The 24,839-nt window shown below is 49.1% G+C and overlaps 1 protein-coding gene across 1 annotated transcript in view; it reads right to left on the bottom strand.

The window, feature by feature from the left end:
• Window positions 1-24,839, bottom strand: part of Pdxdc1 (pyridoxal dependent decarboxylase domain containing 1) — a 42,687-nt gene that overhangs the window by 2,070 nt on the left and 15,778 nt on the right. Inside the window, exons 5-21 of the mRNA XM_042698161.1 lie at window positions 24,025-24,171; window positions 22,202-22,391; window positions 19,655-19,723; window positions 17,765-17,843; window positions 15,896-15,980; window positions 15,344-15,392; window positions 15,140-15,241; window positions 12,397-12,522; window positions 8,839-8,889; window positions 5,675-5,738; window positions 4,477-4,565; window positions 3,711-3,816; window positions 2,038-2,209; window positions 1,637-1,755; window positions 1,314-1,435; window positions 619-711; window positions 445-541 (exon numbers count right to left, since the gene is read on the bottom strand). Coding sequence (XP_042554095.1) covers window positions 445-541; window positions 619-711; window positions 1,314-1,435; window positions 1,637-1,755; window positions 2,038-2,209; window positions 3,711-3,816; window positions 4,477-4,565; window positions 5,675-5,738; window positions 8,839-8,889; window positions 12,397-12,522; window positions 15,140-15,241; window positions 15,344-15,392; window positions 15,896-15,980; window positions 17,765-17,843; window positions 19,655-19,723; window positions 22,202-22,391; window positions 24,025-24,171 — 1,760 coding nt within the window. The remainder of the gene's footprint in view (window positions 1-444; window positions 542-618; window positions 712-1,313; window positions 1,436-1,636; window positions 1,756-2,037; window positions 2,210-3,710; window positions 3,817-4,476; window positions 4,566-5,674; window positions 5,739-8,838; window positions 8,890-12,396; window positions 12,523-15,139; window positions 15,242-15,343; window positions 15,393-15,895; window positions 15,981-17,764; window positions 17,844-19,654; window positions 19,724-22,201; window positions 22,392-24,024; window positions 24,172-24,839) is intronic.

Genomic DNA, 24,839 nt, shown 5'->3' with positions numbered 1-24,839 from the left:
GAGCTGCCCTGCATCCACCTCCTCAGCCAGGCTGGGGGGGGGGCCCGCAGGGGATGGGGCCCCGGGCTGACGGAGGGTGGCCTGGAGCAACGAGGAACACACGCCTCTGCTGGAGGCTGAGACCTGGCACACTGAAAACTCAAATGCAGCCATCATTCCCTGGGGAAGGAGTAAGGAAGGGACCTGAGGTTTGGGGACCGTTTCCCTCGTGGAACTTCTGCATCTTTTCCACATTCCAGCAACTGGAAATCGTCCCCTTGTTGGCTGTGCCCTCCCCAGCGCGGCACTTGGCCACGCAGAACACTCATGAGGACCTCAAGGAAGAGTCACACGGCCCCAAGCCCCAGATGGACACCATCTGGGGTTCCTTCCAGAGGACCCAGAGACAGAGGAGCTGTAAGGACAAGGGTGAAGGGAGTGAGGCCAGCACACTTTCAGCCCTACCTGCAGTTAGGTTAAAAGTTCTTCCCTTTTGTGAAGTTTGGACTGGAGAAAACCAGTTCAGCACGGATCCTACTACAGGGATCTGCCGCAGCACTCCCTGCAAGACAAGCGTTCGCTGTGGACCCCGCGCCGCGCAGGGCCCCTCCCGGCGGCTCATGCCCAGCGCCGCCTCACCTCCTCCAGAAGCCGCTCCTCGTTGGCCTTCTGCAGCTGAACCTGAGCTTCCTGAATTCCTTTCCGAACAACTTCTGTCATGTTTTCCAGAAGCTGTGGGAAGTAAGAAAGGTGTTATTTGTCCAAGCTTCTTGACTGTGGCCTAGAAAACTGTTAACAGCACTAGAGATGCTGTTCAAAGCGGTCAGTAAACAGGATTCTGTATTGAAATGCCAGGGTCAAGGGAAGGCGCGTAGAGGCCCGGGCAGCCGTACAGTGGCCTCACTGAGGGTAACAACGATCTTCTCCATGGTGAGCAAAGAGGCAGCAACGGCGGTCTAGTTTGAGGACTTCCGCCCCCGGGGGGACAGCTGTTCCTCAGCTTCCTTCTCTTCCCACCCACCCCACCGAGTCACGTGTGTCACCTCTCACACACACCTTTGGTTTGGAGATGTCCACGCTATCCTGCCAACAAGCAAGCGCATTTCCAGTAGGAAGCTGGTCCTCAGGACCCAGCCCCCCCCCCCCCCCCCCCCCCAAGGACCCAGCTCCTTTGAGGAAGAGCCCTGGACGCAGCACAGGCCCCTCAGTGACGTCACTGAGCGCACCAGGAATCAGGGACACTGCCAGGGAAAGGCTGAAAGGAGCAGACGCTTCTGAGGATAGCATCTGCCTTGCTAGCCGGCCAGGCAGAAATACTGACAGGCCTCACACACCCGTGAGTTTTCCTCAATCTCCCGGGCTGTGACGGCGATGGTTTCCACAAGCTCGGACACGTCTACGTCGTCGCTCGCCATCCCGATGTAAATGCAGCTCTTCATGCTTCTGTACTCGGGGCCTGCGGGAGGACACGGGTGAGCGTGGCCCCACGTCCTCCATCCCCAGGGCGACCACAGCACTTGGGGAGGGCGCGTGTGGCACGTGCAGCAGGGGGCGCGGGTGGCCGAGGAGAGCCACACTCTCCCCTGCATGTAAAGCCCCGGCTCTGGAGAGCAAGCGGCCCTTTCAGGGGTGCAAGTGGACTTGTAAGCGTAATTACCCATTTTAAATGTAAGGTCAGATTCCAATTCATTTAACTTTTTCAGGAGTCCAGCGTGGATTTTATCCCCCTCCGGATCTGACTTCAAACTGCTCTTATCATCATTCGCGTGTTCATACCTGAAACAGCATCAAGCATCAGTACTTCAATCTGGGAGATCAGGAGCTCAGGAAGCAAGGGCAAGGGAGCCCCTAGGGATGGTGTCTGGATGGAAAACTTTCAGGACTGTCTTGTGTGTGGCACCGTGTGCACACGCACACACCAGGGCTGCCTCACTGGGCCTGGCTCGGCTTGCCTGCCCCCCCCCCCCCCCCCCGGCCTCTAAATGGCCAGATGTCTACTGAATCCTGCACAGACGGCTCTACGACTCCAGCGTTCTGGACTGCTATGCACGCCATTACCTGACAACCCCTATCCCGGGCCAGTTGGGGTCATCAACATGGAGGAGGCCTGCGGTAGCCTCCACTTCCTGCTTGAACTCCTCCCGCAGCTGCAGCGTGCACGTCAGCACCGGCAGCTTGCTCTCGATGCAGGTGACCAGCTGGTCCACGTCCTCTCCTCGAGTTCCTAATGCTGTAAACCCACAAAGAATGATGAGGATGGCTTAGGGAGAGGCTGGGAACTGGGGCGCTCCACCCCACTGTGGAAGACCGAACCACAGTGGAGGCTGCTGTAGTTCTAATGGCCAATGAAATGCTCTGAGAAATCCGGTTCTTCTGACATGAAGAATCCTATCACAGGTTAAGAAGGAGCCCAGCATCTCTAAGACAGCGTGAGGAGTGTGGCGCTGGCTGGTGTTTGGAATAACCTCTGGGCTGAGGGTGCACCGCTGCTCTCCCCTGACACTGCCGCTCTGTGGTGTCTTTGCAGGACAAATGCCTGCATGTCCCAACTTGGATATGTTTGAGAAAAAAAAACAACCTTTCTAACAAGTGTTGAAAGACGCCTTAGAAAAAGAATAAAATGTTTTCTAAAAATGTTTTAAGTCATCTCACAAAAAGCAAAACCAGCTGGGCGCCGGTGGCTCACGCCTGTCATCCTAGCTACTCAGGAGGCTGAGATCTGAGGATCATGGTTCAAAGCCAGCCCGGGCAGGAAAGTCCGTGCAACTCTTATCTCCAATGAACCACAGTGGTGCTGCGGCTCAAGTGGTAGAGCGCTAGCCTTGAGCTGAAGAGCTGAGGGACAGCGCCCAGGCCCAGATTTCAAGCCCCACGACCGACCAAGGAAAAAAAAAAGAAAAAAACAGATTTCTTTCTTTTTTCAGTTTTTTTACAACAAAGTCTCCCTAGGTAGCTCAGGCTGACTCAAACTCAAGGTCCTGTCTTAGCCTCACTAGTGCTAGGATTACAGGAGTACACCACAACGAAAAAAAGACATTTAAGGACACCATGAAATCTGTACACATTAGTCTTTCCGCCAGTGGCAGAAGGGATCGGGGAAGCAGCCTGGGGCTCATGAGTCCTGCTCAAGGTCGCAGCGTGGCTGAGAAGGCTTCCTCTCACCAAAGCCCACCGTTTCAGGCCTGTGAGAACCCCCGGGGGCTGTGAAAACTACAGGCAGGGTCCTTACCTCCAAGCTGCTGCAAGGGAACCAGGAAATGTTTATTCTATCCCCGTTTCTCCCGACTTTAACCCCATTTCCTTGCTGAAGCTTAAAAAAACTACTGAGGCATGGTGAGAGTAAAACTCTGCCCGGCCCCGCCCCGCGATCTCTTCATCTTCCCCGCGTCAGAGCATGGTGCTTTGCCTTCAGAGAACAGATGCCAGCTTCATCCTGCACCCTGGCACCAAATGTCAGATGGCTGGCAGCCGCAGCTAGGTTTGAAAACTCCACTGGGGAAAGTGCCATGTGCGGGGACGGAAAACCCAGAGTGCTGGGTCATGGCAGGAACCCAGTGACCCAGGAGCCTCACTGTGGAGAAGTTACACTGCAGTACTGATCTGCCTAAACTTAGTCCCAGAGAGGACAGAGCTAGGTGGAGTGAGGCCCGTCACCCCCCGGCCTGGGCTCCAGTGGACATGGCCAGTTCTCCCCGGGAAAAACAAAGAGGAGGGGGGACCCCAGTGCTTACCTGCTGCTGTCGTCAAGGGGCTGAACCGCACACACACGCCCTCGGCCTCCAGATCCATGACGGTGAGGCCACTGGCGGGCACCAGCTGTTTCAGCTGCTCTCCCAGCTGCAGGGAAGTGCTCAGCTCCAGCGACCCCCGCCCGCCCATGCCTTGCCCACTCTACCCTGGCCACAGCCACTGCTGGAGCCAGCGGCCTCCCTCCTGTCAGCCCCTGCGTAGCGAAGTGTGTGAGACGCGGGCAAGCCACTTATACACTTGGAGTATTTCCAAACTGATGCTTGTGTCGCTGGTGTGGCACACTGGCAAGCCCTGCAGGCCCCACCGCGCCAAGCGCTCAGCCATGTGGCTACAATCACTGCTCTGGACGAACTACAATGCAGCAAGGCCCTGGGCCACATTGTTCAGGACACTCTTAAGCTTGAACTTGAGATGCTACGTCAGCGCCCCCAACGCTGCCCAAATGCAGTGCTCTGCCACACTTCCGTGCGGGCCACAGTGGTACCGACACCACGTCCGGCTGATGCTCGCGAGGCTGCAGGATGTCTGCGGCATGGCGGCCGGACATGGTGGCGGCAGGGACACAGGCGGCTGAGCAAACTGCGGCACTGCCAGAGGCGACTTCAGGAGCCCATTCAGACTGGCGCCCCAAACGAGGCCAGAGCCTCGCCAGGGGCCCCCACCTCGAGCTGATTCTACCCATACCCACGGCCACCCATCACCCGGGAGCGAGGCGGTGGAGGGAGCAGGAGACCCCGCCGTCCTTACCCAGCGGCTCAGCGCGTCACACGAGTGCCTCTCCCGGCCGGCTGCCGAAGGGGCCATGTTGGGTGCTGGGACAGCCTTAAGCCCCGGATCTGAAGCCAAACACAGAAGGGTTAAATAATCCAACTCTGATTCACTTAGATCCCCCTGGGGGCCCCCAGGCAACAGCCTCCTATTCTCCTAACAGCCCAGGGTGTCTGAGCCGGTCAGCGTCTCACCAACTCTAACCCAATGCATTCTCCAACACACAATTCTTCATTCCCTTAACAACAGGTCTGCTTCCTGTGAGCTACCGGCCAGCAGGGCCCGAGCACCACGGCACTGACTCCTTCCTTACCGTGGGCCTGGCTTCCTCCTCATGCCAGACCAAGGCAGACGAGGTTTCTGTCATCTTGGGGCTCACCCTAGCTGAGCAAACTGACCAGAAAACCCACTTTGCTGCTGCCTTCTAGAAGGGAGTCGGGGCTCCAATATGGCCCCTTCAGCTGGGCAGGAGACGTTCCTGTGAGCCACTGCACTCGTTCTCCCATGGTCTGGGGCGGCTGTGGACCGGCAGCGGGAGCCAGCCTCCTGCAGGGTGTGAGGCCCGTGCGTGAAGCTGGCGAGCGGAGCTGCAAGTGGGAGGATGCGGACGAGGTCTCTGGGTGGGTTGTGAGGGGATGGCTGCCTTCATTACAAGTTCACCCACTGCCAAGTGCACGAGGGATGCGACAGGCAGTGTTGAATGTGGGGTCAGAGGTCATCTGCGTGGGGACTGTGGTCATCTGGTTGGTGACACTTTATTCCCAGGCTCCATGCTCCTGAATCTACATCTCTGGGCACTAAGGCCCACATATCTCAAGCCCAGCCGCCGCCGCTGGCATTTGGGAGCTGGAAACTAGAGCAAACATGAAGGCATGCAGGACTGGCGTTCAAAGGAAGATCTGAGCAAAAACCTCTCGCACTATCTGATCTTCCTTCCTTTTCTTGTACTGGTGCCAGCATCAACGCTGGCCCGCACCACCCGTGCCAGCCCCTCCTGCCTCACTGATCCTCCGCACAGGAGACCCCCACCCCACAGGATGCACGCATGCCTTCAAACACTGCCTGCCTTCAAAGTACATCAACTCAAGAACATCAAAGATGAATTATATTGTACTATTCAAATGGTATCAAATGGTAGACACGGACACCAAAGAACCCTTTTTCCAAAATCACCTACCTGAGCCTGGCAATTCCTGGAAAAACCTGAACACGACTACTGGAGAGCTGAGCTCATCTTCCACCTGCACAAACAGAAGCCTGGTGTTGGTACGTGCCCAGTGAACCAGTTTGGAAATGGGCAGAGTGGTGCCCGCCCCTACCAGATCACTCAAGGGCTCTTCAGGTTCAGCTGCTAGAGCAGCAGAGAGCAACGGTCTGGCAAAATGTTTGGAAGTAAGTGACCCTGCTGCAAGAGGGCCCTGGTGCACTGGTATGCAATCTCAACTGTACCTGCTCAGTACTTGTGTCAGGAACTAAGAGACATCACACACTACCTCGCCACTAGGCATAACCTCATGACATGAGAACGCTCTGTCCTGTGCTAGCATGCACTAGTGCACACATCCAGTGGCCATCAGCTCCGCCCTGGTGTGCAGGCATACGCTGGGCAGCGATGCCCCCGGGCAGGCTCTGTGGTACTTCTGCGGGATGCAGGTCTCTGTCATTCAACGACAGCAGTGTCATAGCCTGAGTGAAGATACTCAAGGCAAGAGGACAGGTCCTCTCAGAGCATCCGAGGGTGGCCAGTCCTAAAGCCCTTCCTCTCAGGGGATTCCAACCCCGTCAGCCACCCGAGGAGCTAGATTCCATATGGAAATGCCATTTAAACACTGCTTAATGGCCACAGAAATAAAACTATTACTGCCTTTAAAGGAACAAGAGCTTAATATTTAAGTATACTGGAGAAAGCCCAATGGGCAAGTGGGGACAAAAAAAAGGTGACAAGCCAGCCATCCCCACTGAGGCATGAGCTACGAGCCAGACTCCTAAGTATGTTCCTTCTCTCTGGGACCTCTGGTCTCAAAGGCCCGTGTGTGTAAGAAACACATGGTAGACAGAGATTTATCAATTCTACGAACTAGCTGAAATACTAGATTAAGTATAGGAACGGCAGAACATTCAGACTACTGCAGGCAGGGCTCAAGTAAAAGCAGAGCCCAGAATAAGGGACGACAGAGAAGGAAGACAGGCAGCCAGACCAACCAGGCCGCAGCGCAGCGTGGCCAGCGTGGGTGCTACTGACCCCAGGAGGGACCATGGTGAGCTGGCTTCAACCGGAAAGCCTGAGCAGGGGAGGAAGGCAGGGAAGGCTATCTAGGAAGCCGCTGCTGAACAGGAGGGCTCTGCACTGGGAGCTGGGAAGGAGGAAGCAGAATGAAGACTTTTTGAGGGTCAAAGGAATGGCGTGTGAAAAAAAAATCTCAGGACCAGACAGCCGTGTTCACTAGTATGCATTGCATAAGCAGTCGCTGCAGCGTTGCCCACGTAGTTTGCCACCAGAAGAAGGCATGGAGCTCAGGTTTATGCCTGGGCTAGGTCTGGCCTTTTTTTTTTTTTTTTTTTTTTTTTTGGGTCCGGTCGTGGGGCCTGAACTCTGGGCCTGGGCGCTGTCCCTCAGCTCTTCAGCTCAAGGCTAACACTCTACCACTTGAGCCACAGCGCCACTTCCGGCTTTTTTTTTTCATTTTGCTTTATGTGGTACTGAGGAATCGAACCCAGGGCCTCATGCATGCAAGGCAAGCGCTTTACCACTGAGCCATCTTCCCAGCCCAGGTCTGGCCTTTTTTACATAAAATACTCTGAAAGAACTGGTGATTGCCAGGAATGGTGGTGCACACCTGTAATCCTCACATCGGGAAGTAGAGGCAGAAGCTACTCAAGTTCAAGACCAGCCCTGGCTGCATAGTAAGACCCTCCTCAAAAAGAACCAAGGGGATCGAACTCCAGAAGAGCATCTGCCTACCATGCACAAAGCCCTGGGTACTGCGAAAAACAGAACTGAGTAACTGAGTAACCAGCACCATCAAGCTCTGCTACTTGGAGGTGAGGGATGGGGGAGAGAGGACGAGCAGAAGAGTCCAGTGGGCTTCATGAGGTAGGTGGGGAGGGAGGAGCGCAGTCTGGCTCTGCCTTGAGTGCCAGCAGCGCGCTCACCTTGGCCCCCCTGGGTCCCTGTGCCCCCAGTCTATGCATCTGCCGCCCTTCTATGTGACAGCTGAGCCAGCAGCCTTGGGAAGTTAAAAATGACTCAGTGTCACAGGATCACCCCGTGACACTGCTGAGAGCAGAATGCGGGTCTCCTGACTCACAATCATGCCCCTGCTGCTCCAACGACCCACTCTTCCCAGCTTCTCCCAGCTAGAATCTGGGCCACCTGGCTCCAAAGTCCTAGTCAGAAGGCGACGTGGAGTAGCCCTGAAACCTAAATGTGCGCTAAGCAGAATCTGCAATAAACTCAACGTTACACTGTACTCTGAAACACTGAATGATCATATGGAAATCAAAACCTAACCTGTGGATTTCCTGAAATTCTAAAATACAGAGAAAACAAACCCACATGGGCACTCACAGCTGTTGCTGGCACTACTAAGTCCCCATTCCCGAGTGTCTCAAGTTCTTACCCAGAACGACAAGGGCAGGGCCACCTGCCTCCTCATCCCCTCGCCCTCCCCCCCCCCCCCCCAGCAGGTTTCAGAAAAAATAGCTCAACACTTCTGGATTGCACACCTTTCCGTGTGACAAGGAGTAATGGCTGGCAGGTGAAGCTGTGCTGAGTAAGCTCTCTGCGGAATCTAGGAAGTTGTTTCCTCTGGCAGTAGTAGGTTTGAACTTGGGGTCACACATGTGCTAGGCAGGTGCTCTACCACTGAGCCATGCTCCCGCCCTTTTTGCACTGGTTATTTTGAGATGGGGTCTTGCTTTCTGCCTGGCTTGTACTTAGATTGTCATCTGCCTATTTTAAGCTCCTTGTCATAGTTAGGATGACAGACGCATGCCACCACATCCAGTTTCTTCTGCTGAGAAGGAATCTCAGGGTTTTTTTGCTTTTTGTTTTTGTCTGTTCCTATGCTGGTCTGGAACCTTGATCTTCCCAGTCTCCATCACACAGGCAGTCAGGTTTCATGTCTAGGCCACCAACGCCTATTGAGAATACTAAATTTTAGCAGGATAAATGGATTCTATGAAAGCTATAGGAATTTAAATAATTGTATGGTATCATTTTATCCCAAAGAATGCTTTTATTGGAGCTACTCCAGTGAGGTGTAGCGCATCTGGGGAAAACCATTCTGTAACTGAAGCTAAAAGAAAGTTATTTCAAAAACAGAAAATTAGATACCATACCAAGACTTTGATGTGGTCCACTTTCTTCAAACTTTCCTGTAATCTCTGACTCTGCAAATGACAAAACACAATGTGTGTGATTTCATTAGATTAACACAATAGGTATAGTATGAGGGTCTTCACAGCACTTCAAACATAGGCCTCAAGTATCTGTAGCTTGATCATTCTAAGTCTGGATGTCAGCTTCTGCAATTCAAAGCTGCAAATACGCTTCAGTCTTTCAATTACATGTACGAGGTCCTGACTTCAAACCCGACTCAGTATCTCCCAAAACAAAAGGTACAGGGCTCAAGAAACTGTTAGTAATGAGATATTTGTAAGTGTCCTATTAGCAATGGGAGTCACTGATGTTATTTGCGAGAAAGCTGCTGAGGGAGAAGGTAGGCGCAGGGCAGCTGAGCACTGGAGCAGGAGGGGAGACCGTAACTATGAGAGCAGCGCGTGGCACCCGGCTAAGCTTCCCGACCTGTCATTTCTAGCTATGATCTTGACCAAGTTCTCTCGACTGTAAAAAGGGATGGCAGGATGTGTCCTGAAGAGTCCCGAGTGGTGCTCAGTGACGCACACCGTGTGATGTGTGCCATGGCCACTGTCCTCATCAGTCCCGCACATCTCCCGGTTCCCTCAGCACTGGTATGCCCAGAACCATCACCTCCTCATGGTGTCGGGCTACCTCCACAGCAGCACACACAGAGCCCCCAGGAAACCTCTTCTTCATGTGCCGTTGGCAGAGGAACTTCTGTCCGGTGAAGTTGTGGGACCAAGTAACACAACACACACTGTGCTTCATAGTGACGGGCACCAACAAAATGCTAACTGCCACCCACCTCCTCCTCCTCCAGGGAGGCGAGGAGGAAGAGGATGAGGAAGGGGGAATGGATGGCGCAGCATGGACTGTGACGTCCTAGCAGTTGAGCGAGGAGTTAGCGTCGGAGGAGGCCAGGGCTGAGGTGGCCTCCAGGGCATCACAGTGAATGTCATCAGTATTTTCTTGCACTCCTCTGGCCCAGGGGAATTGAAAGCTGTCCCTGGGGTACCCAAACCCTCCCCAAGCTGATGAAGTTACTACAGCAATAGAAGCTTCTCTCAGCCAAGAACCAATCAAGATATGAGCTAGTAGCATAAAGAGGGTATTTAAAAAATATACATACTGTGCTTTTGTAAACACAGATCTTCATTCTTTAATGTAAAAAAGAACTTGTGAATGAGGGCTACTGGTGGAAAAATAGGAAAGTGATTATTTAAATATAAAAATTGGAAAGGGTGACATTGACCAAGATGTCTTATACTCAAACTGACATGTCAAACTGAAACCCCTTTGTATAACTACGTAGAATATCTATTATACATATCCATGTGTATGTGTGTGTGTATGACACTTAGGAAGTGCCAGTTCCCAAAAAACACACACCCACATTTTAAATTTTAATATTTTTTGAGGTGCTGAGATTGATCTTGGAGCTTTGCATACACTAAAGATGTTTTGCCACTGATTACCACCTTAGCCCAAAAACATATTTAAAGCGAGACTGAATGCAGAACTTAGGTGGTGATCAGATGGTGCCCTAAGTAACTTTTTTTGATTTTGGTCAGTCACAGGGCTTGAACACCAGGCCTAGGCACTGTCCCTCAGCTCTTCAGCTCAAGGTGAGTGCTCTACCACTTGAGTCACAGTACCACTTCTGGTTTTCTGGTGGTTTACTGGAGAAGAGAGCCTCACGGACTTTCCTGCCTGGGCTGGCTTTGAACCGTGATTCTTAGATCTCAGCCTCCTGAGTAGCTAGGATTACAGGCATGAGCTACCAGTGCCCAGTCCTAAGTAATTTCTTTAGTGACTTATTGCTACCTGGCAGGGTAGACAACAGAGGCAGGGTTGAGAGGGGACACAGGACAAAAGGATACTTAGTTTAGGCAAGCTCAGCTCCTGCACTGCATAAAGGTAACATCATGCTTTCTAAAAGCTGTGGTTTGACTGCTGGAACCCAATCTCCACGGCACAGTGAGAGAGAGGCAGGGGAAGTGGCTGGGGCCAGAGCAAGGAGCCTTCGTGGTGGGATCAGAGTGCGCTTATAAAACCAGCCCAAAACAAAAAACAAAACCAAAACAGCCCAAATGAGCCTGCTCTTGCTAGTGCGTGTGCGAGCAACAAACCCTCTCTCCCAGGCACTGAGTATACTGGCCCTGGAATTACTCATTCTAAGGCATTTTGTTACAGTACCCAACAGATTAATATGCTACAGGATTATTATACATTTCTCACAAATAGAATACCCTGAATACAAGGAGAACTAGACTTAGATGCCCAGAAACCTCCAATTTAGGAACCCAAGCCAGTGTGTCACAAATCCAGGCCAAACTGGGCATGGTGTAACATGCCTCTAATAGCAGCACCGGGCATACTGAGTCAGAAAGATCAAGAGTTCACGGTCAGTTTGGAGGTCCTATCTCAAAAAACGGAGGGAGGGAGGGAGTGGGGGGGCTATAGTGGCTCATGTTTAGCTATTTGGGAGGCAGAGACTGGGAGGCTAGAGGTCCAAGGCCGGCCTAACAAAATGTTAGCAAGACCTTATTTCAACTAATAAGGGCATGATGGCATGTGCTGGATAGTGGCAGCTTAGCAAGGATGTGGACCCAAGTTCAAAACCAGCGCCACACAAATAACCACCCACCCAACACACACAAAAACACATACAAATATGGATGGAAAGAAAGGAACAAGCCACACAGCGGTAATTCCAGCTATGTGAGAGGTACAGAAAGGAGGATCCAGGTTCAAGGTTAGCCCAAACAAAAGCTGACAAGACTCCCTCTTAAAGAGCAAACCAGGTGTGGTGGTTACATGCCTAGCCTCCCAGCTATTTGGGAAGCACAGGCAGAAAGACTGCCATACAAGTCCAACCAGGTAAAAAGTCTGAGGCCTGATCTGGAAAATATCTGGAACAAAAAATGGTTGGGCCCAGTTCAAGTGGTAGAGCACTTGTCTCGTAAACAGGCCCTAAGATCAAAACCCCAGTGCAGCCAAAAAATAAAAATAAATAATATTTCCCCCCCTTTTTGCCTCCTCCCCTCTCTGAAAACCATCTTAACTTCTCAACCCTGGCTAACAGCAGTATTCCCTTTATTCTGGTTTTACTCAAACATAATGCTGGGTGTCAGCAACCTCTTCCAGAGCATGCAACAAGAAACAAGAACAGCCGAAGGCCCTTCAGCCACTTGGTTATGAGGCGGTAAGGCGAGGGGATGAGCAGCCAGTTGGTTATGAGGTGGTAGTCAGGGGGTGAGCAGCCAGTTGGTTATGAGGTGGTAGTCAGGGGGTGAGCAGCCAGTTGGTTATGAGGCGGTAGTCAGGGGGTGAGCAGCCAGTTGGTTATGAGGCGGTAGTCAGGGGGTGAGCAGCCAGTTGGTTATGAGGTGGTAGTCAGGGGGTGAGCTGCCAGTTGGTTATGAGGTGGTAGTCAGGGGGTGAGCAGCCAGTTGGTTATGAGATGGTAGTCAGGGGGTGAGCAGTGGACAGGGGCAGAGACGGAAACCGTGGTCACTGCCGAGGTGTCTACTCACCAGCTGGCAAGCGTGCTTTATCCTCTCCACGATGCCATCCAGTCCCAAGTATTGTAAAGACAACCAGAGAGGCAGGGCACGGAGTTTGTCTGCTGGCTTATTTGATGTGAGTCCGGCAACTAGAGTCTAAGAGAGTCCAGTATGGACACATTAATTGAAGAAGTTACTCTGCGGCAGAGTAACTGCTATCATCTACAAGGCACAGCGTGGGGGACGCATGCCAGGCACGCAGCCTGAGCACCATCCGATTGCCACTGCCAGAGACCTGGCAGTGTCCAAGGGCTCAGGGGAAAGAAATGGCAAAGCTACTCCAAGATGAGAATCCTGATGGATTCAGAAATTCAGGAGACAGCTTCTTTATAGCTACACAGGAAGTGAAATGGGAGGACCACAGTTACTGGGACCAGCCCAGGCCAAAAAAAAAAAAAAAAAGTGAGACACTATCTCAAAAAATGAAGCTGGTCTCAGTGATACACACCTGCAATCTCAGCCGTGCAGGAGTGTGAGGTAAGAGGACCGTCTAAGGTTGGCTGGGACAAAACTACAAGACCCTACCTAAAAACTGAACTAAAGCAGAGTGCTTGTCCAGTGAGCTGAAGACTCAAACTCTAACACTGCCAAAAAAGTCCCAATGAGGCAAATGGCAGTTCCTTATTCTGAGCAAGCATCCACCCAGCCGTAACTGTAACTGAGCAAGATGTCAGTCTTCAGTCATCTGGCACTTATTTTGCATGTGCTTGTCACTAACTCCTCTATTACCAACCAATAGAACTTAGGATTTTTAAAAATGCACTAGGGCTCAGGATGTAGCTCAATGGTAGAGTTTTGGTTTTTTTTGGGGTCTGGTCGTGGGGCCTGAACTCTAGGCCTGGCCGCTGTCCCTTAGCTCTTCAGCTCAAGGCTAGCACTCTACCACTTGAGCCACAGCGCCACTTCTAGCTTTTTTCTTTTTTGCTTATGTGGTGCTGAGGAATCGAACCCAGGGCCTCAGGCATGCAAGGCAAGCGCTCTACCACTGAGCCACCTTCCCAGCCCAATGGTAGAGCTCTTATACTAGTAGGTACACAGCCACAGGTTTGATTCCTAATACCACTAAAAAAATTGTCTTGTTGCCAGGCGACGGTGGCTCACGCCTGTAATCCTAGCTACTCAGGAGGCTGAGATCTGAGAATCGCGGTTCAAAGCCAGCCCGGGCAGGAAAGACCGTGAGACTCCTATCTCCAATAAACCACTAGAAAACCGGAAGTGGTGGTGTAGCTCAAGTGGTAGAGCGCTCACCTTGAGCTGAAGAGCTGAGGGACAGCGCCCAGGCCCAGAGTTCAAGCCCCATGACCGACAAAAAAAAAAAAAAATTGTCTTGTTGGGTGTGATAGCGCACACTCGTTCCCAGCATATGGGAAGCTGAGGTAGGATAACTAAAGTGTCTAAAGCTAGCCTGGGCTATATAGTGAGATACTGACTTAAAAAAAGGGGCTAGAAAGGTGGCTCACTGGTAGAGTGCTTGCCTTGCATGCATGAGGTCCTGGGTTCGAGTCTCAGCACCACATAAGCAGAAAAAGCCAGAAGTGGCACTGTGGCTCAAGTGGTACAGTGGTAGCCTTAAGCTGAAGAGCTGAGAGACAGCTGGACCCAGGCACAGAGTTCAGGTCCTATGACCAAAAAAAAAAAAAAAAGAAAAGAAAAGAAAAGAAAAGAAAAAGAAAACCATTGCAATCTCTTAGAAAATGTGGATTAGAAGCCTATTGAACTCAAGACCTTGAGCTTGTGAGGCAGATGCTCTTCCACTTGGGCCAGGCCTCCAATCCCTTTTGGCATTGTTCTCAAGGAAGAGTGTGGCTTTATGTTCGGGCTGGCTTGGCATGTGATCCTTCTACTTGTGCTTCCCCAGCAGCAGGGTTAACAGGCACAGGACACCACACCCAGCTGCTTGTGGAGGTGGAGTCTCATGAATGCTTTAGCCCAGGCTAGCCTCAAACCCGGATCCTCTGATCTCTGCCTCCCAACTAGCTTGGATTATAGGCTTTAGCAGCCTTGACAAGCCGGGAATTTCACTTTGGAGAACCTATTTTTCCTGGAGTTCATTTTCTATTTTTTGTTGGTTGTGGGGCTTCTAACTCTGGGCCTGAGCACTGTCCCTGAGCTCTTCAGCTCAAGGCTAGTACTCTACCACTTGAGCCACAGCGCCACTTCCTGGAGAACCTATTTTTAAGAAATAATTTGCAGGGCTGGGAAGGTGGCTCAGTGGTAGAGCTCTTGCCTTGCATGCATGAGGCCCTGGGTTCGATTCCTCAGCACCACATAAGCAAAAAGAAAAAAGCCGGAAGTGGTGCTGTGGCTAAAGTGGTAGAGCACTAGCCTTGAGCTGAAGGACAGCGCCCAGGCCCAGAGTTCAGGCCCCACAACCGGACCAAAAAAAAAAAAAAGAAAGAATTTACAAAGTAAAAAGACATTCATTCAAACCTCTATTATAGAAACTTGAAAATATCCTTAAAGTTCACAAATGGCCATGACTAAACATGAGCGATATTTGAGTGATGGAATATGATGCAGCTATAAACTGGTCTGAAAGTCCTTTACACACATAGGGAATAAACCTATGATGAATAAACCAAAAAAAAAATAGACAGTATGGATTCATGTCATAAATGAAATGAAGGAAAGCAGACTCCGTCTGGCTGTTCTGTAGTGAATGGTCCCTCCCTGCCCCCGCCCCCGCCCCGCCCCAGCCAGGCAGGCAGCTCACCAGGGCAGGGTCATCGTGCTTGTACAGCGTCACTGCGGGGACAGCGGGCAGCCCCAGCCAGGGGCCCGGGGTCAGCGTCATGCTGTGGCATTTGGTTGCAGCCTACGCACAGGAGAACAACTTGTCACCACATGACGAGAGTACACCAAACCCACTCCCCACACCCTGCCGTGAAGTATTTGGTGAACACCTACAACAACATACCAGCACTGACGAGGAGACATAACCGAGAGCCAATGTTGCCAGATTCACCCTGGAGGAGAAAACACCAATCTGAGAACTAATTACTCACTGTTTCTTCTTCACTAAGTATGTGCTGTCCAAAACTTAAGCCCAGCTGCGCGGCTGTGGGGTGACAGCCCCGTCATTGGCTCTCACTCCAGCCACAGGAGGTGCGGACTTTACAAAGACAAGAAACCCTTGCAGACTCACTTGAACCGGGACATGTGTCAGGGTGTCCCTGTCTGCTTGGGACACTGCACCCCTTATGCTGTGTCCTCCAGCCACTGCTCCCATTTGTCTTTCTGGAGGCAAGATAGCAGGCCTCGGCCTGGACACACTGGCGGCAACTGCTCCTGGGACTTTTTTTGAGGCTTTGGGATGGAAGCAGACAATTCTGTTGACAGAATGACTGCGGAAGCCTGTTAAGCACTGGTCTTTTTAGTTATGTGAACCTTGCTCTAAGAACCTTCGGGGATGACTGTCGCTACAGTGGGGCTGATGTCCCCTCTTCCTCGGGACCTCGCCTCTACCTACCCTTCCACGTGAAGCCATATGCCATACTGCTCACAGAGCTCTCTCAATCGCCCAATCTTGTCTGTGTGTCCAACTGCAGCTGTTCCTATGATAACCCAAACAAGAAAAGCTATTCAAAGGAGCAAATGTTATAAGCCAAAAAAAAAAAAAAAAAAAAAAAAAAAAAATCCCTGAGTCTATCAAGTGACTAAACATGGGTAGATCTGTTTCTTTTAAACATACAAGAAATCAGGCAGGAAGTAGTAGTTTTCCTGTTGTATTTAAATATTTTGTGAAATGAACTGCTTTATTAAAGTGCAATTCATATGCAACAAAACCCACTGGCATACACGTGTGGTTCAGGACGTGTAGTTCTCTACTTCCTGGAAGCGTCCTTGTCCCCACGGCGGCCCCTCAGCTCCGTGCAGCCCCACAGCCCGAGCCTGTTCTGTCACTCAGTACAGTTTGTCCATGGAAGCACAGATCACAGACCTTTCTGTGTCTGGCTTCCGTAATTCTTCCCAGTGGACATGCCTGTCCCTGCTTAGTCTCCACAGCAGGTCCGCACCAGCCAATGGACACCTGAACACTTATGAGTTCTTGGTATGGAGGGACATTTTCAATTCTCTTTGGTAAATACCAAGTAATGGGACTGAGGGGTGGCGCGGTGGTAAATATGGAAGTCTTGTAAGGAAGCGCCAAGCTGTCCTCTCGCGTGGCTGTACTGCTTGGTGTCCCCACCAGTCACACAACAGCTCACCAGCATTTGGCACTTTTTTTTTAAACTTTAACGTCATCTCACTGCTTTTTCATGGGATGCTGAGGACTGGCGTCAACTGCCCCACCCCTGAGCTACACCCGCAGCCTGTGCTTTCAAATGATGTTTCTCTTTCCTTTTTCTTTTTAGTTGGAGACAGTCTCTCAGTGTAGTCTAGGCTAGCCTCAAACTCTCAATCTTCATGCATGCCTCTGTTGGTGCTAGAATTACAGGTAGGTACTACACCATCACCCCTGGCTAAACTCCACTGGGAATTGAATCTAGGATTTCATGCATGCTAGGCCAGTGTTTTGCCACTTGAGCCAGGCCCCGAACCCTTTTATATTTTTGTTTCTGAAAAAAATGTCTTAATAACTTTGCTTGGGCTGGCCTGGAACTTAGAACCGTCCTATCTCTGCTTACTGAGTAGCTGGGATTATAGGTGTGTACCACCATGCCTGGCTTAACTTGAATTTTCCTAATGACCACTACTGATGTTAAGCATCTTCTAAAGCTCTTGTACACTCACATTTTCTTAGTGTATTAATTCATTCCAGCAGCTTTTCTCTAGTTTCCATAAGACATGATAGATATACAATCATGCCACCTATAAAGATAATTTACTACTACTTTTCTTTTCTTTTCCCAGTCCTGGGGGTTAAACTGCTGGCTAGCGCTCTACCGCTTGAATCACAGCCTTACTTCCCATTTTCCAGTGATTAATTGGAGGTAAGAAAGAGTCTCACAGATTTTCCTGCCCAGGTTGGTTTCAAACGGCTATCCTCAGCCTCCAGAGTAGCTACAATTATAGGCATGAGCCACCAGCACTGAGATAAAACATTTTTTTAAGAGTTGGTCTTTTTTTTTTTGGTTGTGGGGTCTGAACTCTGGGCCTGGGCGCTGTCCCTCTGCTCTTCAGTTCATGGCTAGTGCTCTACCACTTGAGCCACAGTGCCACTCCTGGCTTTTTCTGCTTATGTAGTGTTGACGAATCAAACCCAGGGCCTCAGGCATGCAAGGCAAGCACTCTACCACTGAGCCACCTTCCCAGCCCTTAAGAGTTAGTTGGTCTTTTCAGGCTAAGTTTCTCACCTAGATTTCCAAAGTCCAAGACTGGGTTTTATGATACATACCAGCATTTGCCACAAGCAGCAGGGGCAGCCTTCCACGTTCTATATCGTCTTTAATCAATTTCTCCAGAAAGGCAACATCCTAGGACCACAAAAATATGAGATGACCAACACGAAAGGTGCACACTGCAAAGTTACGACTTCTGGGATGAGTGTCAGTGGGAGGGCGGGTGTGGCTGAAGCACTTTACCTGCATGTATGAAAACAGAGCAGTAAGCCTGTTGAAATTTGTGTTAGAAGGGAGGATGGGGGCGAGGGAGAGTGATAGAAGGGAGGATGGGGGCGAGGGGGAGTGATAGAAGGGAGGATGGGGGCGAGGGAGAGTGATAGAAGGGAGGATGGGGGCGAGGGGGAGTGTTAGAAGGGAGGATGGGGGCGAGGGGGAGTGATAGAAGGGAGGATGGGGGCGAGGGGGAGTGATAGAAGGGGTGAATTTATGAGCTACATTGTATACATGTGCAGAAATGAAATCCTATTCAACTACTGTATGCTAACAGAAAGTTTAGAAAAATAAAATCACTTTTAGATTGAAAAGAAAAATTATGACTTCCAAAAGTATCACAGATGACTCTCAAAGTTAAACACTCAAACAAGTCTGACTCTTGATAAATTCTGTTTCCTCTAATCATAGATGTCAAAACCAAATAGTTTCCCTTCAAACTTAATTAGAAAAAACAGCAAAATGAGGCAAAAAGTGCTCATATTTGGAACCAACACGTCTCTATTTTTAAATATATGCATTTAGAGAAAATCTTGTACCTCCCTCAAAAGATGGATGAGAGAGCAGCTACTTACTGGTATACCCGAGTTAAAAGTTGAGCCACGTTGCAAAAGAAAGGCAGAATCCTAAAATCGATCCTCTTCCTACTAGCCTAAGAGGTTTATCACCTGCATGTCTAAGATAACTGAACTTAACACCAATATGCAAAGAAGGATCCCATTTTCATAACCTACCCATTCCCATACAGGGTGCCAAGGACCCTGAGTAAGCAGCCAGCATGAGCTATGCAGCAAGATACAAAGACCTGGACACGCCCCCGCAGTGACAACTTCAACCATAGGCTTTAGAAGGAAGTTTTGGCACTGATCTGAGCTACCATATTTCTACTTAAGACAGGCAACAGAGTTGGGTAAAGTGTGTACTTAGTATGCATCAGGTCCAGTGCTTAATTTCTAGCACCAAAAACACTTCAAAGAACGTGATAAAGTGGTTACAAGATTTTTTAGAATAGAGTGGCTCCTCCTGTAATCCTAGCTACTCTGGAGGTACTCTGGATCATGGTTCAAGGCCACCCAAGCAAAATATTTGCAAGACCCCATCTCAACCAGCTGTGGTGGCATGTGCCTGTTATCCTAGCTATGTGAGAGCAGAAGAACTACAGTTCCATGCCAGCCCATCTCAACACAACACAGCTATACAGCAGGAAGTATAACTAGGAGGATTGTAGTGCAGGCCCACCAGGGCAAAAACCAAGATCCTATCCTATCCTAACCAGAGTAAAAAGGGCTGGACAGATGGCTCAGGAGAACATCTGCCTAGCCAGTGCAAAGCTGTTTCACTGCTACTCAAACCCCAGTAGCACCAAAATAAATAAAAGATCCTTTAAGAGCAAGCTAAGGATGTGGCTTAAGTGGTACTACACCTGTCTGTCTAGCAGCTGCAAGGACCTGAGTTCAAATCCCAGTACTGACCCAAAAAAAGACCCTGGGGGTCCTGACCTATACTGGCCAACCTTCCTGGACACAATGCAGCAATACACATTACACAAAGGAAAGATTGAAGTAATAAATAAGCTACTACTAACTACCTGGAGGTTAGCAAACAGAAGTTTAGTTGAAAGACACACTTGAAATGCAGCTCCATCTTATCATATAAACCAAAGGGCAACTTACCATCTGATGCTGTGATCCAAACATAGTGTTGCAGGGCACACGGCACAAGCAGGGGAAGGGCAAGCCGAGCTGCAAGACGAAACACATGGTTTTAGAAGACCTTTGTTCCCACTCACTTATGAATGTGACAGACAAGCCACAGCATCTCAATGACAGGAAGCAGAGGTAGAAGTGATTCCAAGCTCTACACAGGCACAAATATGAAACCTTATGTGAAAAGCAGGAAGGGCACGGTAGAGAGTCTGCATGACAAGCTCAAACAAAGCTCTGAGTTCAAACCCCAGTACTATTAAAAGAAAAAAATCTCAGTCAAGCATGGTAGCACACATGTATAATCCCAGCACTCAGGAGGCTGAGGCAGGAAGACCTTGAGTTCAAAGACAGCCTGGGGTATGTAACAAGTCCCTGACTCAAAGAAAAACACAAGAAAATCATTTACCCCCTTGTCTCCCTGGAACATTTATAAATAGGACTGAAGTACACAGGAATGCTAAGCCCCACCCCCTGACAAAAAATGTGAATTTAAATAGTTTGTAAGAGGAGACAATGTAAAATTTTCTAAATGAGGGAAGAGGAGGTGGCTCAGCACACAGGGTTACCCCTGAACACAGACACATAACGTAAAAGCAATCGTAAATGAGTCAAGTAACTATCTTTGGAACAGTCTAAAGTACACTAAAAAAAAAAGACGTTTGCAAACAAAGAAACTACTGAGCACTGGGCATTTCTGGGTAACAGGGTTCTTCCTCCAAACACAGTGGTAAACATCACCACCAGAGGCATTTAGAGAACAGCAGTGCCTTCTTTATAGAAATCATGTACTGAGAAACAAAGGGTAATGAATGGAAAGCAAGGCAAATTAATTTTATGTTCTTCCTTTTTAGCTTCTGAATACATGAGTTTCTAAGTTTAGGAACTGTTAACAGTTACAATAGACTGTTTGTACGATTTCAGAAACAAGAGTAGTTAAGACCAAAAATTTAATACTTTATTACATTTTCTCTTCTTGGAGGAATACACAAGTTTTTACCAGGGGCTGAGACTACCAGGGGCTGAGACTACCAGGGGCTGAGACTGAGATCTAAAGATGGTAGTTTGAGGCTAGCCCAGGTAGAAAAGATAACCAGCGAAGCGCAGGGCTAGAGACATACTTCAAGAAGTAGACATAGTCCAGCTGAGAAGAGTAAGGCCCTGAGTTCAAATTACAAAAGTTCATAGCTACTAAGGAGACTGAAATTGGGAGAATCATGGTTCAAATCAAGCTTAGGCAAAAAGTTCATGAGATCCTCATCTGAACCAATAAAAAATTAGTAGGGCTGGGTGCCAGTGGCTCACACCTGTAAACCTAGCTACTCTGGAAGCTGTGATCTGAGGACTGTGGTTCAAAGCCAGCCCAGGAAGGAATGTCTGTGAGACTCATCACCAATTAACTACCAAAAAACCAGAAGTAACACTGTAGCTCAAAGTGGTAGAGGATTATCCTTCAGCAAAATAGCTCAGAGACAGCGTCCAAACCCTGAGCTCAAGCCCTATGACTGACCAAAAAAAAAAAAGTAGGGCACACTTGCCACCCTAGCTACATAGGAGGAAGTGTAAACAGGAGGCTCATGGTCCAAAGTGAGCCCAGGAAAAAGCAAGAACCTGCTCAGAAAAGAATGAAAAGTAAGCTGGACGCCAGTGGCTCACGCCTATAATCCTAGCTACTCAAGAAGCTGAGATCTGAGGATCATGGTTCAAAGCCAGCCTGGGCAGGAAAATCCATGAGACTCTTACCTCCAATTAACCACCAGAAAACCAGAAGTGGTACTGTGGCTCAAGTGGTAGAGTGCTTGCCTTGAGCTGAAGAGCTCAGGGACAGCGCCCAGGCCAAGTTCAAGCCCCACAACCAATAATCAAAACAACAAAAAAGTAAACAGTCAGTGAACACACCCATATAAAAAAACTACACAGCCTGATTCAAGTATGGAAAGAAAGCAAAATGTTTCCTATGATGGCCTCTGGGCAATTAGAAATACAATAATTCCAAATTCAATAATATATGTAATACTAATATATTTTCTCTCCCTGCCCCCCCCATATATATATGATACTCTCTTACAAAACAGGAGACAGACAAGTGCACCATCTTTCTTTAAACTACAGAGCTAGAGCTCTCTAGAGCTAGAGAAATGCATAGATATGTTTCAAAGGGTTCAGGACAGGCCGGGCGCTAGTGGCTCATGCCTGTAACCCTAGCTACTCAGGAGGCTGAGATCTGAGGATCATGGTTCAAAGGCAGCCCAAGCAGGGCTGGCTTTCTTATCTCCAATAAGAAACCACTCAGAAAACTGGAAGTGGCATTGTGGCTGAAGTGGTAAAGAGTTAGCCTTGAGCTAAAGAGCTGAGGGACAGCGCCCAGGCCCAGAGTTCAAGCCCAGGACAAAACACTGGGGCTGGAAGTCAGTGACAGAATGCTTGCCTAGCACGGGTGAGGTCCTAGGTTCTAGCCACAGCTAGAACACAAAAGCAAAGCCAAACCACATTTGAACACTGTTTGTATCATATTACCTGATTACAAAGGTATTGGCCCAGGCCAGGTCTAGCAGCAGCACTAAGGTATATAACAGGCTTTTTATTGTATAACACATTGAATCCATCCACGACGAAGTCTTCGTATCGAGAATGAATGGCAAGCCTGCAGATCTTGGCGAGTCCTTCTCTTTCTTCTTCATGGAAATAGGCACAGCCATTTTCATACCTATCAAGAGATCCCATAAATCAATGTACTCTTGCTTCTAGCTAGTTCTGACCACTATATCCCAATGTTAGACATGAGAGCAATTCTCTTCTCAATGAGGAACTATCTCCTAGAGTAGGCAGGGAGGATTGGGGTGTGAGGCGCACTCAACTCAGTGGGCTGGCTGGCCACTCACTCCAGCAGACTTTATAATGAAGACAGGTAAGGACATGACACTCACATTCAACCCTAGAAAGCAGAAACTAGGAAACAAACACCTGGAGTCCCAGATACAAAAGTAGAATCCACACCAAGGAAGGAATGGGTGATGCAGGTATGGCTGTTGGCAGTGTCAGCCCTAAAACCTTCAAAATAAATCCTTTTCTTTTTAAAAAAGTGCTGGCAGGGGCTGGGAAGGTGGCTCAGTGGTAGAGCGCTTGCCTTGCATGCATGAGGCCCTGGGTTCGATTCCCCAGCACCACATAAGCAAAAAGAAAAAAGCCAGAAGTGGCGCTGTGGCTCAAGTGGTAGAGCGCTAGCCTTAAGCTGAAGAGCTGAGGGACAGCGCCCAGACCCAGAGTTCAGGCCCCACGACTGGACCCAAAAAAAAAAAAAAAATGCTGGTACTGAGACTTGAACTCAGGGATTGGCTACTGTCCCTTAGCTTACAACTCCACTTCAGCTTTTTGCAGGTTAATTAAAGATAAAGAGTGTCATAGACTTCCCTGCTCAAACAGGCTTCAAACTGTGATCCTCACATCTCAGTCTCCTGAGCAGCCAGGATTACAGGTGTGGGACACTGGCACCCAGCAAGTCTTGCTTTTATTATAATTTTCTTGAGACCTTTTACTCAGTCTCCTAGAGACTGAGGAAGATGATTGAAGGTATTTGATCTAGATCATTGCTCTATCTTGTATGAATGTGCAAAACTTGGAAAACAAACACTTAAAAATAAGTGTGGGTGTCAGGCACCAGTGGCTCAGGCCAGTAATCCTAGCTACTCAGGAGGCTGAGTATTGAGGATTGGGGTTCAAAGCTAGCCCAGGCAGAAAAGTCCATGAGACTCTTATCTCCAATAAACTACTCAGGAAAAGCAGGAAGTGGCACTGTGGCTCAAGTGTAGAGTACTAGCCTTGTGCAGAGAGGCTCAGGACAGAGCCTGGGCGCTGAGTTCAAGACCCTCCTTTCCCCCAAAAAGGGGCTGACTCTAGCAAACATTTCAGTGCCTTTACACTCAGTTCTTACCTATATTGACGCAGGATCTCACTTGGTCCCCATAACACCATGAAGCAGATAGTAACCATCTTCCCTCTTTTTTGTTGTTGTTGGGCATGGGGCTTGAACTCTGGGCCTGAATGTTGTCCCTTAGCTCTTCAGCTCAAGGCTAGCACCACTTGAGCCACAGTGCCACTTCTGGTTTTCTGAGTGGTTTATTGGAGATAAGAGGCTCATGGACTTTCCTGCCTGGGCTGGCTTTGAACCATGACCATCAGATCTCAGTCTCCTGAGTAGTCAGGATTACAGGTGTGAGCCACTGGCGCCCGGCCCATCTCCCCTCTTAATACACAAAGATCAAGTCGCACAAAGAGCTTAAGCAACCTTCAAGTGAGGCAAATATCTTACCAGAAGGTAGAATGTCATCATATGTCTTTACCTGAAAATTCTGCACAGCCACAAGGTGGTATCGGAAAGTATCCTAGTTGTTAGTTTTCTCAGCTTTTCTTTGTCCAGAGTTGATATATAAGCTCCAAGACTGTGACCCAGCAAAGCCATGTGACCTTGTTCTCCAATACTCTGGACTCTGTTCATTAAAATTTGTTACATTAAGAAAATAGAATCAAATAATATAAAAGGAGCTATAGTGTTCCATAGAAATTTGTTAGACTTGAAATCCATGCAAATTTTCATAAGGCATTAATTCATATAAACTCAGAAATTCAATGCATATTAAACACTGAAAATGTCAGGAGAAAAATATATTTAAAAAATAGAATCCTGGGGCTGGGAAGGTGGCTCAGTTGGTAGAGTGCTTGCCTTGCATACATAAGGCCCTGGGTTTGAGTCCTCAGCACCACATAAGCAGAAAAAGCCGGAAGTGGCATTGTGGGTAGAGTGCTAGCCTTGAACAGAAGAGCTGAGGGACAGTGCCCAGGCCCAGAGTTCAAGCCCCACACCAACAAAAATAAACAGGTAAATAAAATAAAATATAGAATCCTATCAGCAGAGCTAGGTGCTGATAGCCCAGGCCTATAATCCTAGTAAATCAGGAGGCTATATCTGAGGATCAGAGTTTGAAGCCAGTCTGGGCAGGAAAGTCTATGAGACTCTTATCTCCAATTAACCACTAGGAAACTGGAAGTAGAGCACTGGTTCAAAGAGCACTAGCCTTGAGCAAAAGAACACAGTGCTCAGGCCCTGAGTTGAAGCCCCATGGCTGACCAAAAAAAAAAAAAAAAAAGAATGTTATTA

This window comes from Dipodomys spectabilis, unplaced genomic scaffold (genome assembly GCF_019054845.1).
Source record: "Dipodomys spectabilis isolate Male_0828 unplaced genomic scaffold, ASM1905484v1 ptg000231l, whole genome shotgun sequence".
Taxonomy (NCBI): domain Eukaryota; kingdom Metazoa; phylum Chordata; class Mammalia; order Rodentia; family Heteromyidae; genus Dipodomys; species Dipodomys spectabilis.
This window is presented reverse-complemented; position numbering and strand designations above follow the sequence as displayed.